Here is a 21,072-nt window from a genome sequence, read left to right as displayed (position 1 = left end):
TTTTTGATAATTGTAAACAGTAAAGAGACTTGCCAGAATGCATGAATTGTGGTTCTTGGCTTTTGCTTTCTGTTTGGTTGGAGAGATATTAATTGAAATACAATTGAATGGTGAAAGCTAGTATCAAAGGTTGTTATTTTATTTCTGTTACTTTTCTTTTAATTAAATATGTAGAGAATAATGTTGCATTATGAGGCGGTATTGTGGTGTCATACTAAGAATAGGTACAAGCTCTTGAGGAAGTGAGTCGAAGTAGGTAGGTATCACTGTGTGGCTAGTGGTGTCATCATAAACTTATAATGTGAATGTGAGTCCAGAGGATGGGAGTCTTATCCTTTGGTGACATCCTTTTGTCTCAGCCTGTCATTTCAAATTCTTCTTCACTTCATGTTCTTTTGTTTGTTTTTGTTCTTCATCTTCCTCTTCTGTGTGTGTTTTGCTCCTCTTCATTTTGTTTGAAATGACTAGTATATGCTGACTATGACCCATATGCTGTGGCAGGCGTTTGTAATGATCATGGCAAGACGTACGCATTATATGCCATCACTGTTCACCGGCGTGGTCTTAACAGCGAGGAGATGTGGAAAACCTATCGCCGTTACAGCGACTTTCACGACTTCCACATGAGAATCACTGAACAGGTAATCCTCCACTGAACGTACATTTTCGAGTTTGTGCATTTTTTGTTGTTTCCTGATTTGATGTTTGATTCTAAATAGCTCTGAGGATGCTAAGATAATGAGCAGAGCCAAAGGAAGTAAGGTAAGAATTTTTGTCTAGTCAGCATAATGTTAGAATGATTAGGAGCATTTAACCAGTAAATCAATCTTTAACCAGTTATTACCTTTGTAGACTAGTGACAAAATATCAGTGGTCTGCTTTGGAAAATTATAATGAATGTATCTTTCTGACTTTGTGTGTGTGTGTGTGTGTGTGTGTGTGTGTGTGTGTGAGTGTGTTGTGCTTTGCAAGAGGTATTTGGGATTTGGGTTTGGTTTAAGACATGGAGGAGTATCACTGTAGGGCATTTTGTGTTTTTATTTTGGACAATATAATCCAGAGTTATAGTTATTTTAAATAGTATCCTTACCCAATAGTGTAACAGTTAAATCCTTGGTCTATTAAGTTGTTTTAAGAACCACAACCTAAATTAAGTTTAACATTAGCCAATTAATGTTTTAATTCTTACTAAATACATCCCTCTTGGGGCGCCTGGGTGGCGCAGTCGGTTAAGCGTCTGACTTCAGCCAGGTCACGATCTCGCGGTCCGTGAGTTCGAGCCCCGCATCGGACTCTGTGCTGACCGCTCAGAGCCTGGAGCCTTGTTTCCGATTCTGTGTCTCCCTCTCTCTCTGCCCCTCCCCTGTTCATGCTCTGTCTCCCTCTGTCCCAAAAATAAATAAACGTTGAAAAAAAAATTAAAAAAAAAAAAATACATCCCTCTTGTTTTATAGAAGTATGTGGACGCTTAAAGACAACAAATGTAAATGAATTATTTCTCTATTTTACTTTTTATTAAATACTTTTTTCCTTAACTTAAAAAAAAAATAGATCATCATCACATGAATTGGAATATGTGGTCTATGGAATGTAACTTTTGAGAATCTGATTTCATTCAAAGTTTTTTAACTATACATGCTGGTTTTAAACCAGTAAAAATACTGATAATTAGTGGTGACATCTGAATGGACAGAAGCTTTGACATGACATTGTATTATTTGAGTAATCAGAAAATATCTTTTTTCAGTTAAGATAATGGAAAAAATATGGTCGGCACCATGATCATTTCATTAAAATACTTTGTGAATAGAGTGAAATAAACAATTAATAGCTTAAAAGTGATTAAAACCAGATTAGGGTTGACTCCAGAAGCCCATATGAAAAATACTATTTTAAATTATATTCATAAGGAAATTAACAACTTTGGACATGTCTATTCTTCTGTTTTCGTTGTCTTGGTTTGTTTCTTCAGCTTAGATTGATTTTTTTGCAGAGGTGAAAGAATTTTCTGTCCCACATTGATGAAATAATTGCTTTAATTTTATAAATATTACCTATTTTAGAGTCTGAAATCCCACAGCTTATATTATCTTTCTTCACATCCTCATATATCAACCAAACCTGATAAATTTTAAAATAATTTGAATTGCTAAGTAGTTTTATTTACTTGGAAATCAATGGGAATTTGGAATAATGTGAAATTTTCTTTGAATAGTGTTAACTTTTTACTATTAAGAGGAATAATAACTGCATAATTTAAATATTCTAGGCAAGGACTGTAAATATCATGTTTACGCTTACATATTGACAATTATAAGTGAAGAACATACTTAAAAAAAAAAAACCTTTATTAATAGAACAGTCCATACAGAAATTTCCTTTTACAATACAGCAAAAATTAAATGAAATTAATAAAGTGAATTCATTTTTATTTTTTTATTACTTTTTTTTTTTAACATTTATTTATTTGAGAGACAGAGCACAAATGGGGAAGGGGCAGAGAGAGAAGACGACAGAATCTGAAGCAGGCTCCAGGCTGTTAGCTGTCAGCACAGAGCCTGATGCGGGGCTTGAATCCACAAACTGTGAGATCATGACCTGAGCCAAAGTCAGTTAACAACTGAGCTACCCAGGTGCCCCAAGAGAAGTCATTTTTAAAAGGGCTCAGTGCAGGCAAAGTGCATGTGTTTTGACTTTGTGTTTCTTATCAAGTCACAGTAGTATATGATTACTTAGATTGCTCACAGAGCTTAAGAATTTAAAAAACAAAGCTTCTAAGTGAAAATGTAGCTTTAAGGCAAATACTAAACATTTGTAAATAAGACCCACGCTATTCGCCTTTAGCTCTGCCTTATCTATATTTTTAAACTCAAATCTCTCATAAAACAGCAGAAGAAAAATGCAGTGATTCATAGTAATTCATCAGTTGGTAACAGTACAACCTATTGACACAAATAAATTTTAACTCCATAGAGCTCTTCAAGTGTTAACATTATTTTAAAACAGGTTTTGTTTTCTTAACTTTGTGATGTAAACTTTTCCAGTCTAAATATACTATTTTCTTTAAAGATGTTTTTAGGCTCATTGGATGTTTTATTGATAAAGATTTATAAAATTGAAAGAAAATAATTAATATTAAATATCACGTTATTTTAGAAATGGCCTGAACTACACATTTATTTATTCATATATATATATATATATATATATATATATATATATATACACACACACACATACATACATATACACACTGAGTTTTTCTGTGTGCCTGGTACTGTTCTCAGTGCTCAGAATACAACAGTGAACAAGACAGACCTACACTGAGTTTTTCTGTGTGCCTGGTACTGTTCTCAGTGCTCAGAATACAACAGTGAACAAGACAGACCTAGTCTTTGCCTCTGGGAGCCTACATTCTAGTAGACACTGTGCAATTGTATTATATTGAGTGAATTGTATATTAGCACAGATAAAATACTAGTGATTTAAAAAATATTAAGTATGCTTTAAGGTAACTGAGTAAAAGTATTATGTGCTTGGATATAAACAAATTTTGAATCCTTGTAACGTTTAAAAAATATTTTAAAAATATTTAAAAAATAATGGGGGGCACCTGGCTGGCTCAGTCATTAAGTGACCAACTTCAGCTCAGGTCATGATCTCACCATTCATGGGTTTGAGCCTCATGTCAGGCTCTGTGCTGACAGCTCAGAGCTTGGAAACTGCTTCAGATTCTGTGTCTACCTCTCTCTCTGCCTCTTTCCCATTCACACTCTGTCTCTCAAAGATAAATATAAAAAAAAAATACATTCATGAATTTTTGCAGAGAGAATTATATTACCTTTCAGGGAATGGGCTCCCTTTATCTTGTATTTAAATATAATCTTTAAAATACCACAATTATAGTAAGTTTAATTAGAGTATAAAATTTCCCCATTTTTTTTTTATAATAGCAATATTTGAGAAAACTATGAGTCCTATATGCTTCTGTTCTAGACAGTTTAAAAAGGAGTTTGATAATCTAGGCTTTAAGAAAATAACTATTTTTGTGGCATTTAATTTATTTCTTTTTATTAACAACATTTAATAATTTAAAGTTTCTGAAATTAAAAAAAAATTCTTTCTAATGTTTATTTTTGAGAGAGAGAGAGCGAGCAAGTAGAGGAGGGGCAGAGAGAGAGGGAGAGACAGAATCTGAAGCAGGCTCCAGACTCAGCTGTCAGCACAGAGCTCGACATGATGCTTGAACTCACAAACCACAAGGTCATAACCTGAGCTGAAGTCAGACACTTAATCAACTGAGCCTCTCAGGCACCCCCAAAATAAATTGTTGTTTTGCATACTGTTATATTCCCTTGATGTATTAATTTGCCAGGGCTATCATAACAAAATACCACAGACTAAGTTGCTTAAACAATAAAAATACTTTTCTTGCAGTTCTGGAGGTTAGAAGTCCAACATCAAAGTGTTGGTAAATTTGTTTTTTTTCCTGAAATATCTCTCCTTGGCTGTCAAATGGATGCCTTTCTTAATATGGCCTCACATGGCCTTTTCTGTGTGTGCTCACGTCCCTGGTGTCTCTTTTCTCTTTGCGTGTTCAGATTTCCTCCTCTTATAATGATACCAGTCAGATTAGATTACACCCACCCTGAGGGCTTTGTTTTACTTAATTCTCTCTCGGAAGTCCCTGTCTGCAAATATAACCCCATTCTGAAGTACTAGGTGTTAAAGATTCAACATCTGAACTCGGGAGCGCAGTACACTTCACCCATAACGTACTTGTAATACTAGAATAAAGTATGTATTCTATAAAATTAAATCAGTAGTTTAGGAGAGGTGGGTGGCCAACATGGCTGAGACGTAGGGGAATCTGTACTTCCCACGTCTCTCAAACAAAGAAGGGCTGAAGCCAAAGGACTTTGAACCCCAAGAGTCTGGGAGGAAAAGAAACTAAGTTTACCAGGGAGAAACCAGGACAACCTGAGGGGCCATAGGGCTATTTCAAGGAAAAAATTAAACCACACCTGGTGGAGGGTCCAAAAATTATTACGAGTAGGGAAATAAAATAACCAAAATCACAACAACAGAGAGAAAGTAACACTCTCCACAAAACACCTCCTGAAGGGCCAGACCCTGGACAGTGTATGACCCCCTTTAACATAGCAGTGCTCGCAGATGTAGAGCACACATGACAAGCTTTTAAAACTCATAAGGGACAGAAAACTAGCCAAAATAATGCAATGGAAGAATTCTCATCAAATTCCAGGAAGAAACGACAGCTAAAAAATTGATCAAAACAGATACAAGCAACATAACTGAACAAGAATTTAGGAATCTATTGCCACAGAGATCAAGAGTCATCATGAATTAAAAAAGTGCTATAAATGAGGTGCAAAATAAAATGGAGGTGGCCACAGTGTGAACTGAAGAGACAGAGGGGAGAATAGGTGAATTAGAAGATAAAATTATGGAAAAAGAGAAAAAAATCCAGGATCATGAGGGGAGAATTAGAGAACTAAGTGATTCAATGAAACGGAACAATGACTGTATCATAGGAATTCCAGAAGAAGGGAGAGAAAGGGGCTGAAGGTGTACTTGAACAAATCATAACTGGGAATGTCCCAATGTGGGGAAGGAAACAGGCATTGAAATCCAAGAGACACAGAGAACTCCCTTCAGACGTAACTTGAATCAATCTTCTGCACCACATATCATAGGGAAACTGGCAAAAATACAAGGATAAAGAGAGGATTCTGATAAACAGGCCTTAACATACAAGGGTAGACACATAAGGGTAGTAGCAGACCTATCCACTGAAAGTTGGCAGACCAGAAAGGAGTGGCAGGAAATTTTCAGTGTGATGAACAGGAAAAATATGCAGCTAAGAATCCTTTGTCCAGCAAGCCTGTCATTCAGAATAGAAGGAGAGAAAGATTTTCCCAAACAAAAACTGAAAGAATTCATCACCAATAAACCAGCCGTACAAGAGATCCTAAGGGGGATTCTGTGAGTGAAATGTTGCAAGGACCACAAAGTACCAGAGACATCACTACAAGCATGAAACCTGCAGATAACACAATGACTCTAAACCCATATCTTTAAATAATAACACTGAATGTAAGTGTACTAAATGCTGCAATCAAAAGACATAGCGTATCAGAATAGATAAAGAAACAAGACCCATCTATTTGCTGTCTACAAGAGACTCATTTTAGATCTGAGGACATCTTCAGATTGAAAGTGAGGGGATGGAGAGCTATCTATCATCCTAGTGAAAATCAAAAGAAAGCTGGAGTAGCCATACTTATATCAGACAAACTGGACTTTAAAAAAGGTTGTAACAAGAGGTGAAGGGCATTATATAATAATTACTGGGTCTATCCATCAGGAAGAGCTAACAATTATAAATGTCTACGCACTGAATTCAGGAGCACCCAAATATGTAAAACAATTAATCACAAACATAAGCAACCTTATTGATAAGAATGTGGTAATCGCAGGGGACTTTAATACTCCACTTACAGCACCGGACAGATCATCTAGACAGAGAATCTGTAAAGAAACAATGGCCCTGAACGATACATTGGACCAGATGGTCTTGACAGATACATTTAGAACTCTGTATCCCAAAGCAGCAGAATATACTTTCTTCTCTAGTGCACATGGCACATTCTCCAAGACAGACCACATAATGGGTCACAAAACAGCCCTCAGTAAATATAAAAGAATTGAGATCATACCATGCGCACTTTGAGATCTCAATGCTAGGAAACTTGAAATCAACCCGAGGAAAAAGTCTGGAAAACCTACAGAAGCATGGAGGTTAAAGAACATCCTGCTAAAGAACGAATAGGTCAACCAGGCAATTAGAGAAGAAATTAAAAAATATATGGAAACAAATGCAAATGAAAATACAACAATCCAAACCCTTTTGGATGCAGCAAAAGCAGTCCTAAGAGGAAAATACGTTGCAATCCAGGCCCATCTTGAGAAATAAGAAAGATCCCAAATACAGAATCTATCAGCACACCTAAAGGAACTAGAAGCAGAACAATAAAGACACCCCAAACCTAGCAGAAGAAGAGAAATAATAAAGATCAGAGCAGAAATGAACAATATAGAATCACAAAAACAAAACAAAACAGTAGAACAGATCAATTAAACCAAGAGTTGGTTTTTTGAAAAGATAAACACAATTAATAAACCTCTAGCCAGGCTTCGCAAAAAGAAAAGAGCACCCAAATAGATAAAATCACAATTGAAAATGGATTTATTACAACCAATCCCTTAGAAATACAAGCAATTACCAAGGAATACTATGAAAAATTATATGCCAACAAACCGGACAACCTGGAAGAAATTAGACAAATTCCTAAACACCCATACAGTACCAAACTCAAACGGGAAGAAATAGAAAATTTGAACAGGCCCATAACTAGTGAAGAAATTGAATCACTTACCAAAAATCTCCCAACAAATAAGAGTCCTGGACCAGTTGACTTCCCAGGGGAATTCTACCAGACATTTAAAGCAGAGTTAATATCAATCCTTCTCAAGCTGTTCCAAAAAATAGAAATGGAAGGAAAGCTTCCTGACTCGTTCTATGAAGCCAGCATTACTTTGATTCCCAAACCAGACAGAGACCCCATAAAAAAGGAGACCTACAGGCCAATATCCCTGATGAATATGGATGCAAAGATTCTCAACAAGATACTAGCAAATCTAATTCAACAGCATATAAAAAGAATTACTCACCATGATCAAGTGGGATTCATTCCGGGGCTGCAGGACTGATTCACCATTCGCAAATCAATCAATGTGATACATCACATTAATAAAAGAACCATATCATTCTGTCAATAGATGCAAAAAAGTATTTGACAAAATACAACATCCTTTCTTGATAAAAACCGTCAAGAAAGTCGGGATAGAAACATCATAAAAGCCATTTATGCTGGGGCGCCTGGGTGGCTCGGTTGGGCGACTGACTTTGGCTCAGGTCACGATCTTGCAGTCTGTGAGTTCAAGCCCCATGTTGGGCTCTGTGCTGACAGCTCAGAGCCTGGAGCCTGCTTCAGATTCTGTGTCTCCCCCTCTCTCTACCCCTCCCCTGCTCACGCTCTGTGTCTCTCAATAATAAATAAATGTTAAAGAAAAAAAAATTTAAAAAGCCATTTATGAAAAGCCCACAGCCAATATCATCCTCAGTGGGGAAAACTGAGAGCTTTCCCCCTGAGATCAGGAACGTGACAGGGATGTCCACTCTCACCACTGTTGTTTAACATAGTGTTGGAAGTCCTAACAACAATCAGACAACAAAATGAAAAGGCATCAAAATTGGGAAAGATGAAGTCAAAATTTTCACCTTTTGCAGACAACATGATACTCTACGTGGAAAACCCGACAGATTCCACCAAAAGTCTGCTAGAACTGATAACATGAATTCAGCAAAGTCTCAGGGTACAAAATCAATGTACAGAAATTGGTTGCATTTTTATACACCAATAATTAAGCAACAGAAAGAGAAATAAAGACACTGATCCCATTGACAGTTGCACCAAGAACCATAGAATACCTTGGAATAAACCTAACCAAAGATGTAAAAGATCTGTATGCTGAAAACTATAGAAAGCTTATGAAGGAAATTGAAGAAGACACAAAGAAATGGGAAAACATTCCATCCACATGGATTGGAAGAATAAATATTGTTAAAATGTCAATACTACCCAAAGCAATCTACACATTCAGTGCAATCCCAATCAAAATTGCACCAGCATTCTTTTCAAAGCTAGAACAAACAATCCTAAAATTTGTATGGACCCACAAAAGACCCCAAATAGACAAAGTAATATTGAAGAGGAAAACCAAAGTGGGAGGCATCACAATCCCAGACTTTATCCTCTACTACAAAGCTGTTATCATCAAGACCATATAGTATTGGCACAAAAACAGACACACAGACCAATGGAATAGAATAGAGACTCCAGAATTGGACCCATAAATGTATGGCTAACTAATCTTTGACAAAGCAGCAAAGGGTGTCCAATGGAAAAAAGACAGCCTCTTTAGCAAATAGTGCTGGGAGAACTGGACAGCAACATGGAGAAGAATGAAACTAGACCACTTCCTTGCACCATACACAAAAATAAACTGAAAATGGATAAAGGACCTAAATGTGAGACAGGAAACCATCAAAACCCTAGAGGAGAAAGCAGGAAAAAACCTCTTTTACCTTAGCCACAGCAGGTTCTTACTCGAGACATCTCCAAAGGTAAGGGAATTAAAAGCAAAAATGAACTGTTGGGACCTCATGACGATAAAAAGCTTCTGCACTGCAAGAGAAACAATCAACAAAACTAAAAGGCAACTGACAGAATGGGAAAAGATATTTGCAAATGACATACTGGATAAAGGGCTGGTATCCAAAATCTATAAAGAACTCACCAAACTCCACACCCGAGAAACAAATAATCCAGTGAAGAAATGGGCAGAAGACATGAATAGAGTCTTTTCCAAAGAAGACATCCGGATGGTCAACAGACACATGAAAAGGTGCTCAACGTCGCTCCTCATCAGGGAAATACAAATCAAAACCACACTGAGATACCACCTCACACCAGTCAGAGTGGCTAAAATGAACAAAACAGGAGACTATAGATGCTGGCGAGTATGTGGAGAAATGGGAACCCTCTTGCACTGTTGGTGGGAATGCAAACTGGTGCAGCTGCTCTGGAAAACAGTGTGGAGTTTCCTCAAAAAACTAAAAATAGATCTACCCTATGACCCAGCAATAGCACTGCTAGGAATTTACCCAAGGGATACAGGAGTGCTGATGCATAGGGACACATATACCCCAATGTTTATAGCAGCACTTTCAACAATAGCTAAATTAGAGAAAGAGCCTAAATGTCCATCAGCTGACGAATAGATAAAGAAGATGTGGTTTATATGTATAGTGGAATACTATGTGGCAATGAGAAAGAATGAAATGTGGCCTTTTGTAGCAATGTGAATGGAACTGGAGAGTGTTGTCCTAAGTGAAATAAATCACGCAGAGAAAGATACCATATGTTTTCACTCATAGGTGGATCTTGAGACACTGAACAGAAGACCATGGGGGAGGGGAAAGGGGAAAAAAAAGTTACAGAGAGGGAGGGAGGGAGGCAAACCATAAGAGACTCTTGCATACTGAGAACAAACTGAGGATTGCTGAGAGGTTGGGAGAGAGGGGAAAGTGGGTGATGGGCATTGAGGAGGGAACTTGTTGGACAGAGCACTGGGTGTTATATGGAAACCAATTTGACAATAAATTATATTAAAAATAAATCAGTAGTTTAGGATAATGTAGATAAGTAATATTCTGGAAAATTAAATACTTTTAGGACACCTTGAAAAAATAAATTTATTTCCATAAGGTATGATTTTTTAAAAAAAAATTCTTAAAACCAGGAGCTCTCCACTGGACATTTGATCTAATGAGGACCTATTTTAATACTGTTGTGGCCAAACAAATTTATGAATATCACTCCAGCATAACATTTTCCCTGTAAATTGCATGTTTCTTTTTTTTGTTTTTGTTGTTGTTGTTGTTGATTTTTTTTTGGGGGGGGGGTTGCCTTTGTTGAGGCAAAAGAGTTGCCTTTACCTTTCATGTATAACATACAATGAACTTATTCACATTATAGTGTCAAGCAACTATCTGATTTGCCATTCCATTTAAAAATTTATCAGAATGGGGTACCTGAGTGACTCAGTCGGTTGAGGCTGATCATCTGACTTTAGCTCAGGTCATGAACTCGCGGCTCGTGGGTTTGAGCACTGCATATACTCACTGCTGTCAGCCTGTCAAGGCAGAGCCTGCTTTGAATCCTCTGTTCCCCTCTCTCTGCCCCTCCCCCACTTGCACTCCCAAAAATAAATAAATATTGAAAAATAAAATAAATTATCTGAATCTTTCTGTTTGGAGATATAAATCATCCTGCATCTTTTTATTTCCTCTTTAATCTCTGCACCAGGAATGAATTTTCTCTATAGATCCATTATTGTTGATGTTTTTAAACAAAGAATGGTTTTAGAAAGTTGGTTTCACTTCAGGACATGTATCACATGGGAAAGACACTAAGATTGCTTGAAATTTCAATTACTAGACTGCTGGCCAGGCTTAGTCACTAGCTAAATGACTTTGCTCTTACACTCTGTTAGCCCCTGGTAGAGTTAAAATTGTATATGTGGATCTTTGAAGGTGTGCCTAAATGTTAAGTCTATAAATGCTAGACTTAGAGCGTGTATACTTTGTGTTTGTGGCCTTATAAAGATAAGATACATATTAATGGCTCTTAGACTTTTTCTTAGTAATCTGTGAGTTCATTTCTCATGTGTTTGGTGGGGAAGAAGTGTCAGTGTTACACTATAATTGTTTATATAGAGTTGTAGTATAATTGCAATCTGTATTTTGAAATTACCTTTTGTTTTTAATAGCTATTACAATGATTAACTGATTTAAAGTCATTAATAGTAAAAAGATTTGTTAGATTTCTTAAAGAGCCAGAAACTCATGGATCTTTGATCATTAAAAATATATTTGCTAATACTTTATTCGTAAGTCAAAATGTTAAAGAAAACACTTTTAAAACATTTTAGTATTGATAATTCTGAACAAAATCGGGAGTTTTAAAATGAAATCCCATGCGGACATCACCCATCTTTATTAGTTATTCATGTTTGTCATTCTTAATTGAAAATACTCCTTTATTAATAAATAGCATTACTACTGTGTTTTGGACATATTTTCTTATTTTTGTTTAGTGTAATGTATTGCAAAATAATCTGTTAAAGATGCTTTTGATAAATAGAGGATTGTTATTTGGAAAATACTTTTTTTCTATAAAACTAAAACTATTGAATGTATTTTATCTTCTAGTTTGAAAATCTGTCAAGTATATTGAAGCTTCCTGGTAAAAAGACGTTTAATAATATGGATAGAGATTTTTTAGAAAAGAGAAAAAAGGATCTAAATGCATATTTGCAGGTAAGTCCTTGTTTATTATTACTCATGGATTTTTATTTTAATATAGCGTATAGATATAGTAGATTTTTCTTTATTAAGTAATGTTTTGATATAATAATGGAATAGAATACCACCTTTGAGTAGCATGTCCAATGTGACATGCAGTCTGCTCAGTAATTTATCAACATTATTTCTCTGTTTATTGACGAAGAAGTTTCCTGGACACTGAGTGATCGGGATTTTGTGTGTTCAGGGTTAGATGCATACACCTATCTTTTCTACGTTACTGTAAAGTCTAGGTGTTTGATGGTACACCAAACAGTTTAATGTTTCCAATTCAGTGGATAGTAGCTCTTCAAGGTGTATCCAAAGCTAGCAGATTTTCATTCCTGATAAATGCTTCCTATGGTCCATAATGAGTCTAAGGCTTCTAAAATTATAGGATAGTTCAAGAGAGGAATAGATTCAAGGGACTGTTTCTGACATGTAGTATCTTAGATTTACAGATTTCTGTCATGAAATAACAAAATTTGTCTCACAAGTTACTTACTGCATGAGCTGTTACGACTCCCTGAAGTAACTTTGTTTTAGACATAGGTACCCAGATGCCAGATATAATAATGATATTACATTATAGTTCTTTATTCCAATGAATAATTTGCAAAGGTTTACTAGTAGACCCAGCCTCAGCCCAGGTATATAATGTTCTATTATTTAGATCCCCACTCCATCCTCTAGAACAAGGATCAGCAAATGGCAGACTGCAGACCAAATCTAGCTCACCACATGTTTTATTAAGTTTTATTAGAACACAGCTATCCATTTAGTTTATTATTGTCTGTTACTTCTTTTACATTACTACAGCAGAGTTGAGTAGTTTCAGCAAACACAGTGGGCCACAAACCTGAAATAATTACTATATGAACCTTTATGAAAGGTTTACTGACCCTGCCTTAGTATTTAGTGAAACTTAGCTAATGCTATACTGGCTATTTTGTTGGGAAAGTTTCTCTCTCTCTTACACATTTACAAAAGCATTTATAAGTTCAATTTGGTTTATTTATAACCATAATTGTAATTCCATGGCATTATTATTTCCTGAAAGGATAGTAAAAACATATAATCTCTTACTATTTACCTTTGTCTTCTGACTTAAAACTGAACGTCAGAAATGATTGGTATGACTCTTGTCAAACATTTTGATTTTTTTAATGTACTAGCTTTAATTGTGTAAAAATCTATATCAATTATTAGATATAGAAGATAACTACCTTCTTCCAAGTCTGGCTCCTTAAATGAATCTTTTAAAAGTGGCTGTACCGTATATATTGTATCTAATGAACTCAATGTATGTCAAAACCTTCCACTGAAGGAACTAAGTAGTAGGTTATATCATTAACAGTTGTGAAGGCCGTATTTTGTTTTCGTGCTTCTTTATGATGCTTCAGAGTTTTTATTTGGATTATTTTATGTACTTTCTATTAATATTAACATTAGAATTAGAATGTGAATAACATAATAGTTTACTGTTGTGGATCTTTATAGTATAAACTGTAAAGCCTGAAAATGTACTACTGGAGTCTCCCCTTTATCCATGGTTTCGCTTTCTGTGGTTTGTTATCTATGGCCAGCAGTGGTCTAGAAGCAGAGATCGTCCTTCTGATGAATTGTCAGAAGGTCATTAGTAGCCTGATACTATGTCACACGCATATTGTTCACTTCACCTCATCTAATCATGTAGGCATTTTATCATCTCTTACCATCACAAAAAGGATGGGGACAGTAAGATATTTTGAGAGAGAGACCACATTCACACAACTTTTGTTAGAGTTTATTAGAATTGTTCTATTTTTAGCTGTTGGTAATCTCTTACTGTGCCTGATTTATAAGTTAAACTTTATCACAGGTATGGAGAGGGAGGACTACTGTGGTAAATCCATTCGGACAGCTTTGACATTAGATGCACTGAAAGTCAAAAATAGCACAATGAGAAAAATATGTACCAAACTGTTAATGATAATAGAATTATTGATGACTTTATTTATAAACTGTATAATTGTGTTTTTTAAAGCACAGAATTAAAATTCTGTATATTCTTAACTTTCTAGCAGATAAAATTATAGACAGGACTAAATTTCCAGTACCATATCAATATAAGATACCATTTTTTTCCTGTTAGTTACTACTAACTCCTGAAATGATGAAAGCATCCCCAGCTTTGGCTCACTATGTGTATGATTTCCTTGAGAACAAAGCCTACAGTAAAGGGAAAGGGGATTTTGCTCGCAAGGTAAGCAGACTATTACACTGGTTTTCTTTATAGGTCCGTTTTCATACTTTCTTTTTAAATAAAACAAAATAAATTTGTATATGTATGTTTTAAAACCAGAAAATGTTCTTGAATACTTCGTGGCATGTTTATCTTCTATGCATTAGTAAACTTACTATTGATAGGTATTCCTAATAAGTATAAACTCCTGTTTTTACATGTAGATTAAAGTCTAACAGGAGCTTGAAAAAAAGAAAAAAGATTTTTTGAAATAATGCAATAAGGAAGGTTTACCTGAGATAGGTCACAAGCTTTTCAATAACTTGAGAAGGAACTTTTACTGGGAGGAAATGTCTTATATGTGGAATAAGGGTAAGAAAAAATGTTAAATAGTTTATGTTCCCAAAAGTATTTATGTCCCTTGAGTGAAAACTTTATTATTTTAAATGCCTTTCAAAGAATATGAGCCGTACACTTGGAATTTGATGGTAGGTTAAGACAATAAATGACTACTGAAATTGGGCAAGATAGTTTAGTAGGTGAGAATACAGACTTTGGAATTAGTCTTTGGCTTAACTCCTTACTCTGCCATTTACTAGCTATGACTTGCAATATGTTACTTCACCTTTTGGTCCTTTAGTTTTCTCAAGTAATGAAGATGTTCTCATTTTGAAGCGTCGTACGAATCAAATGTGATACTCCATGTGTTATAGCACCTGGTACATCAGTAACCTCGGAATGAATGTTGGTTCTTAGTAGTAGTAGTGGCAGTAATAACAGGAGAAGTCACAGCACTTGGGAAAGCTGCGTGAATAATGTGCAGGAATTCTGTATACTCTTGCAACTTTTCAGAAATCTCAGATTATTTCAAAATGAAAAAAAAAAAAAAACAAAACCCACAACCTCCCTGCCACTCCTTCCCCCCACCCCCTCCGAAAAGACTCTTTTTTTTTTTTTTAGAAGATGAAGAAATTGGTACAAAATAAGTAAAAATTAAGCATCAGAACTTTTATGATTACTCTAGGGCGTTGGGTCTTAATGTCCAAGTGGATGTTAAGATTTTTAAGTGGAGTGTTATAATAACAAGCTCCATATTATGTACCTTACAATGTCAGAAGGAGGGGATGTGGTGGGATTGTCTTTGTATTTCATGATTGACATGATTGAGTGGAAATTTCAACTCTGAATAGTTTTATTGTCAGTAGAGATTCCTTCTGGTGTTCCATCTTTTTGATGTTTACCTTATATGCTCTCTTAAGATTGTATCAATTTTAAGATAAACTAATGAATTGATGACAGCTTTTTTTGAGATAAAAGAAACATTACATCAGATCTACCCAATTCTTTAAAAAAATTTATTTTATTTTATTTTTAAGAGAGAATGAGACAAGGGTGCCTGGGTGGCTCAGTCAGTTGAGTGGCCGATTTCAGCTCAGGTCATAATCTCGCGGTCCGTGGGTTCGAGCCCCGCGTCAGGCTCTGTGCTGACAGCTCGGAGCCTGGAGCCTGTTTCGGATTCTGTGTCTCCCTCTCTCTGACCCTCCCCCGTTCATGCTTTGTCTCTCTCTGTCTCAAAAATAAATAAACGTTAAAAAAAAAAAAAAAAAAGAATGAGACAGAGACAGAGACTGAGTGCGAGCAGGGGATGGGCAGAGAGAGAGGGAGACAAAGAATCTGAGTCTCCAGGCTCTGACAGCAGAGAGCCAGACGTGGGGCTCGAACCCACAGACCGTGAGCTGAAGTGAGACACTCAACCGACTGAGCCCCCCAGGCTCCCCTACCCAATTATTTTTTATCAACCATAGTAGCGTCTGTGTGTGTGTGTGTGTGTGTGTGTGTTTGTGTAAAGCACATATATGTTGTATATCCAAACAGCTATGTGTCACTTTTTAAAAATATTACTACTGGAGTTTAAAGATCCTTCCAAATCATTTCTGGAAATCCTTAGTAACATACATTTTTGATAAATCATGTTGGTAATTACCAAGTTCATCTTGACCTCTTTTAGATTGGCAAAATAATTTTATGCATGTCAAGAATTAGAGGTTTTTCAGCTACATATCCTTTTTGGCTAAATTATAATTTAATATTTTTTTCTTAATTATATTTTACTGGACATTAAATAGCTATTAGAGAAAATCATCTGCAAGCATTTTATCCGTGGCTCTCAGAGCTTGAGAAATAATACATTATAACACATTAACTTCGTCACACAATTTGTCTAGCCTTGCAAGACATGCAGGCGATTCCTAGGAAGAGATAAGTAACAGTCTTCCTTTATGCACACAGTTATCTTTCTTCCAGTTTATTTTATTTTATTTTTTATTTTTATGTTATTTATTTATTTATTTATAACATTTATTTATTGTTGAGAGACAGAGAGAGAGTGTGAGCAGGGGAGGACAGAGAGAGAGGGAGACACAGAATCTGAAGCAGTTTCCAGGCTCTGAGCTGTCAGCACAGAGCCCGATGTAGGGCTTAAACCCATAAACCGCGAGATCATGACCTGAGCGGAAGTTGAACGCTTAACCTACTGAGCCACCCAGGCGCCCCTATTTTTATTTTAGAAAGAGATAGCATGAGCCACGGAGAGGGGAGAATCTCAAGCAGGCTCCATGCTCGGTGCAGAACCTGACACAAAGCTTAATCCCACAACCCTGAGATCACAACCCAAGCTGAAATCAAGAGTCAGATGCTCAACCGACTGAGCCACCCAAGCACCCCTCTATCCAGTTTTACATCATGGTATGAGGCATTTTAAGCTATAGTTAGGGATCTAAATTTAAGTTAAAATTAATTTGTGTTGTTACTGATACACATATCTGAAGTGATAATGAATAGGCATCATTTTTGGTAAGTCAGGCTACGTGTACATTTATGATGGCAATCCATAATTCACTCCTCTGCTTGGTAATTTACACATTGTTTGTTTGTTTGTTTGTTTGTTTGAAGCATGTTTTAAGAGCTATCCTGTTTTTGGAAACCTTGTCATAAGTGATGGACTCTGTTTTTATGCTTCTAAAATTCTGTTTTTTTCAGGATTAGGCATCAGAATCCTTTGTGGAGGTTTTTCCATCCCCCTAGTTTATCCATTCCGCACCCCCAACACAGATGCTTGGACTTTACCCTCAGAAATTAAAAAGCAAAAAGGAAGAAGGATAGAAAAATAAATGGATTCTGTAGGTCAAGGATGGTGCACAGGCAACTATTTATAATTATTAACTAACTCATGATATAGATTTAGGTTCTGTTACCTTAAAAGAGTATCAGTGGTAGTTTAGTGTTAAGATAGCATGAGGCTACATATATAAGAACACACAATTTTACACACAAGGGCACATGCACAGAGTGAGTTTCATCTTTTTATCCTTTTTACCTCTGTATCTGTGTACCAGTGGTAGTGTTTTTCAAATCCTTCTTCATCTTTGATTTTTGTCCTTTGGTTCTCCTCTGACTTGTTCTTTTGTGACAGTGTCCCTCCTGAATGTTGCATATTCCATCAAGCATATCTATAGCACTATTGGCTCAGTTTAATCCAAGGAGTAATTAAAAACTCCCAGTTATTTTACAGTTCTCTTGAAATTCACTTTTTGCTGTTGTTTATTAATAGTACTTATTTTATCTTTTCTAGTTTTTCTTAATGAAAAAATCATGAAAACATTAGAGTAAAGGAATTTTGTCTTCTTGAACTCATCTCTTAACATTGTGCTGTGTTCCTGAAGCAATGGAGTAGAGTTCGTTTTTTTTTTTTTTACTTTCTCTTTTTCTTTTTTTTTCAGGGAACATAATTTGTTTCTGCAATAGTTTTCATGCGACTCACATTTTCTGGAAAATATTCTTTAGTTTTTTGTATGACTTTGGTTTTCTGTCCCTTTTTTCTTTTTTGCTTCTATTAAAAATCTCAGTACCATATGTAGGCTATTTTGGTTTCTAGATATTTCTCCCTTTCTTAATTGAAATTATCTAACATTGTACAATCAGAATGTCAATTTTAATGTTTCCTAGCCCTCTGGAGATTATTCCTTTTTATGTTCCTCATCACATTTTCTTTTATACTTCTTCTATTCTGTCTTACTAAAGGATTCCATATTCCCTGTATAGATTTAAACAGCATGTAATGTAATCTAAAACTTATTAAAAAAAAAAGATCTTAGTTGTTAATTACTTGAGCTTTCTGCTTATTTTATCTAATTGTTTATTTTTCAGTGCTTCTTCAAAATGTCTATGTTATTGTTGCCTTGAATTGTAGCAGAAGTACATTGTGGCTAATTCCATTTGCGTTAATTTCTCTTTGGGAAATTTTTTTTTTTTCAGGATTTCCTTAATAAGGCAGCCAAACTTAGTATCTCTAACAGTGTATTTTATTTTTATATAAGCGAAAGCTTATATTTTCTAGCAATAGCCTCATCACCCCCAAGCTTTTAATCATATTTGTGTGTGAAAATACAGCTTTAAGACCATACATTTTGAAAACAACAGTTCTGTACTTTTAAAATACAATGAGATACTATAGACTAGAAAATGATTGCATTCTTCTTGTGTATTGATTCTGTTTTTCCCACGCTTCTCAGTTAAGTAACAAATCTGATAAATGAAGTCATGGTATGATATCTTTTCCCCTTAGATGGACACTTTTGTAAATCCACTTCGAAATTCTATGAGGAATGTTTCAAATGCAGTTAAATCCCTCCCTGATAGCTTGGCAGAGGGAATGACTAAAATGTCAGACAACATGGGCAAAATGTCAGAAAGATTAGGCCAAGACATAAAGCAATCATTTTTCAAGGTAAGAAGATATTTTCAGTAATACCTACAGCAAACTATTTTTAAGTTAACTAAGATTTATTGAGCTCCTGCTTAGATTTACCTTATTTCTTTTCAGAAGTCCACAGCCTTCTAGACATATAGTCTTATAAATAATAAAAAAAACTAAAGAGAATAAATTCTTATCAGAAATGGATACTCTATAATCCAGTCATTCCTCAAGCTCTGCTGTGGTAGAATTGTAAAAGCCAGTAATGTTAACATTATTTATACTGTTATATTCTATTATGCCGTTTTTATTTTATGATGCTATTAAATTCTAAAACAAAGCAAGTAAGCACTATTGTGCAAATTAGCTATGTTAGTATTCATCAGGAAACATAAAGCCTAATTTCTCCTGATTCACATGATCAAGTGGCTAGATCAGAGGGAGGAAAAAGTCAGTCTCACAGTCATCTATCTCTGAGGCCATACCTTATTTTTATATACCAGTGAGTGGTATTAGAAGAGTTTCCTAGGAAACTTTTTCACTACATTAGCAAATACAGGTAGCAGACCAAATAGGTTGTTACTTTCTCATTTATACTTTTTATAATTTTGACCTACTTGTTTAAGGTTATGATCAAGACTATAAAAGAAAGGATGTAACTATTAGAGTTTTCTATTTGTTAGATCATGTGTCAGATCTAACTAAATATCTATCATATATATATGTATGTGTGTATATTTAAATAACAGAAATTCATTAAGAGACAACTCCTAAAATAATGTGTATCTCAATCCATACTTTTCTATTTATTCTCATACTTTTTCTGATGCTTTATCTTTGTTTCTAATCATGGGAACATAACGCTAACACTGAAAATGAGGATTTTCCGGTGCCAGTCTTGCTGATAACTACCCATATGACTTTGTACAGAACTCACTGAGCTTTTCCAGGTCCCTTTTCCTTACTAGTAACATGAAGGGATTATAGGTAATCTTGATGATTCCTGTCATGCTGACAAATGATAATTTGTCCATTTTCCCCATAACTTATATTATCTAACAACAGGTTAATTCATTTTTTAAGCTTGTTAATATACTGTTAAGCTCCCTATGGTAAAAGAAAGAAGATTGGAATTTTGTTCCCTGGCTGTGCTACGAACATTTGGTTTTTAAATCATTTAACCTTTCTTAGCTTTAATTTCTTCTAGAAAGTATAGGAGTTTGACTAAATAATCTCCCCTTCCAACTCAAAAGTCCATTTTTTCTTTTAAAGGAAAAAATATCTTTTGGTAAAGAAGTAATCACACTTTAACATTTGGTTTCTAATTGTAGATTGTTAATACTTTTTAATACTATGTAAATTTTGCTTATGTATTGTCCCCAAAATAAAATTAAACACTATTATTATGCTTAGTGCTCATTTTGATTGATTATTGTATTGTGTTCTTTCACTGTCTTCTTTAGTGTGTTTACTTTGTTGTTTTTTGTTTTTGTTTTTGTTTTTAAACGTTAGGTGCCTCCTTTAATTCCGAAGACTGATTCAGATCCTGAACATTGTCGGGTCTCAGCTCAACTTGATGATACTGTGAGTTAATTTTGTTTTTGGTAGTACTCAACTGTAATTGAAATCATACTTGGCAAATCTTCTTAACTTTTTAACAAAGTATAATATGTATACCTATCAGTAATGTGTATATATTATATGTGTTAAGTTTGATGAATTCTTACAAACTGGACATGTCCATGTAATCACTCTAAACAAGAAACAGAATGTTAATACCCCAGAAAGCCCCTAATGCTCTCTTCCTGTCACTATCCTCTCCCCACCAAGGATAATCACTATCCTGACTTCTACCCTGCTTTTATACTTTATATAAATGAAACAGTAAGGTATGTACTCCTTTAAGTCTGGCTTATTTTGCTCAACATTGTGATATTCTTCCATGTTGTTTTGTGTGATTGTAGTTTCTTCATTCTTGTCGACCTACAGTATTCCATTTTGTTAATATAGTATAATTTATTGTATTATGAGTAGTACTCCTAT

At 35.1% G+C, this 21,072-nt stretch overlaps 1 protein-coding gene across 5 annotated transcripts in view; it reads left to right on the top strand.

Annotated features, from left to right (window-relative positions):
- The window catches only part of SNX13 (sorting nexin 13), a 136,267-nt gene that overhangs the window by 104,203 nt on the left and 10,992 nt on the right, over nucleotides 1-21,072 (top strand). For 3 of the 5 annotated variants that reach the window (XM_045495008.1, XM_045495009.1, XM_045495012.1), the window contains 5 exons: nucleotides 502-641; nucleotides 11,921-12,028; nucleotides 14,187-14,297; nucleotides 18,901-19,062; nucleotides 20,542-20,613. In XM_045495008.1, the coding sequence (XP_045350964.1) occupies nucleotides 502-641; nucleotides 11,921-12,028; nucleotides 14,187-14,297; nucleotides 18,901-19,062; nucleotides 20,542-20,613 (593 nt within the window). The remainder of the gene's footprint in view (nucleotides 1-501; nucleotides 642-11,920; nucleotides 12,029-14,186; nucleotides 14,298-18,900; nucleotides 19,063-20,541; nucleotides 20,614-21,072) is intronic. The other 2 variants (XM_045495010.1, XM_045495011.1) reach the window with 1 other exon arrangement.

Source organism: Leopardus geoffroyi, chromosome A2 (assembly GCF_018350155.1).
Source record: "Leopardus geoffroyi isolate Oge1 chromosome A2, O.geoffroyi_Oge1_pat1.0, whole genome shotgun sequence".
In the NCBI taxonomy this organism is placed as follows: domain Eukaryota; kingdom Metazoa; phylum Chordata; class Mammalia; order Carnivora; family Felidae; genus Leopardus; species Leopardus geoffroyi.
This window is presented reverse-complemented; position numbering and strand designations above follow the sequence as displayed.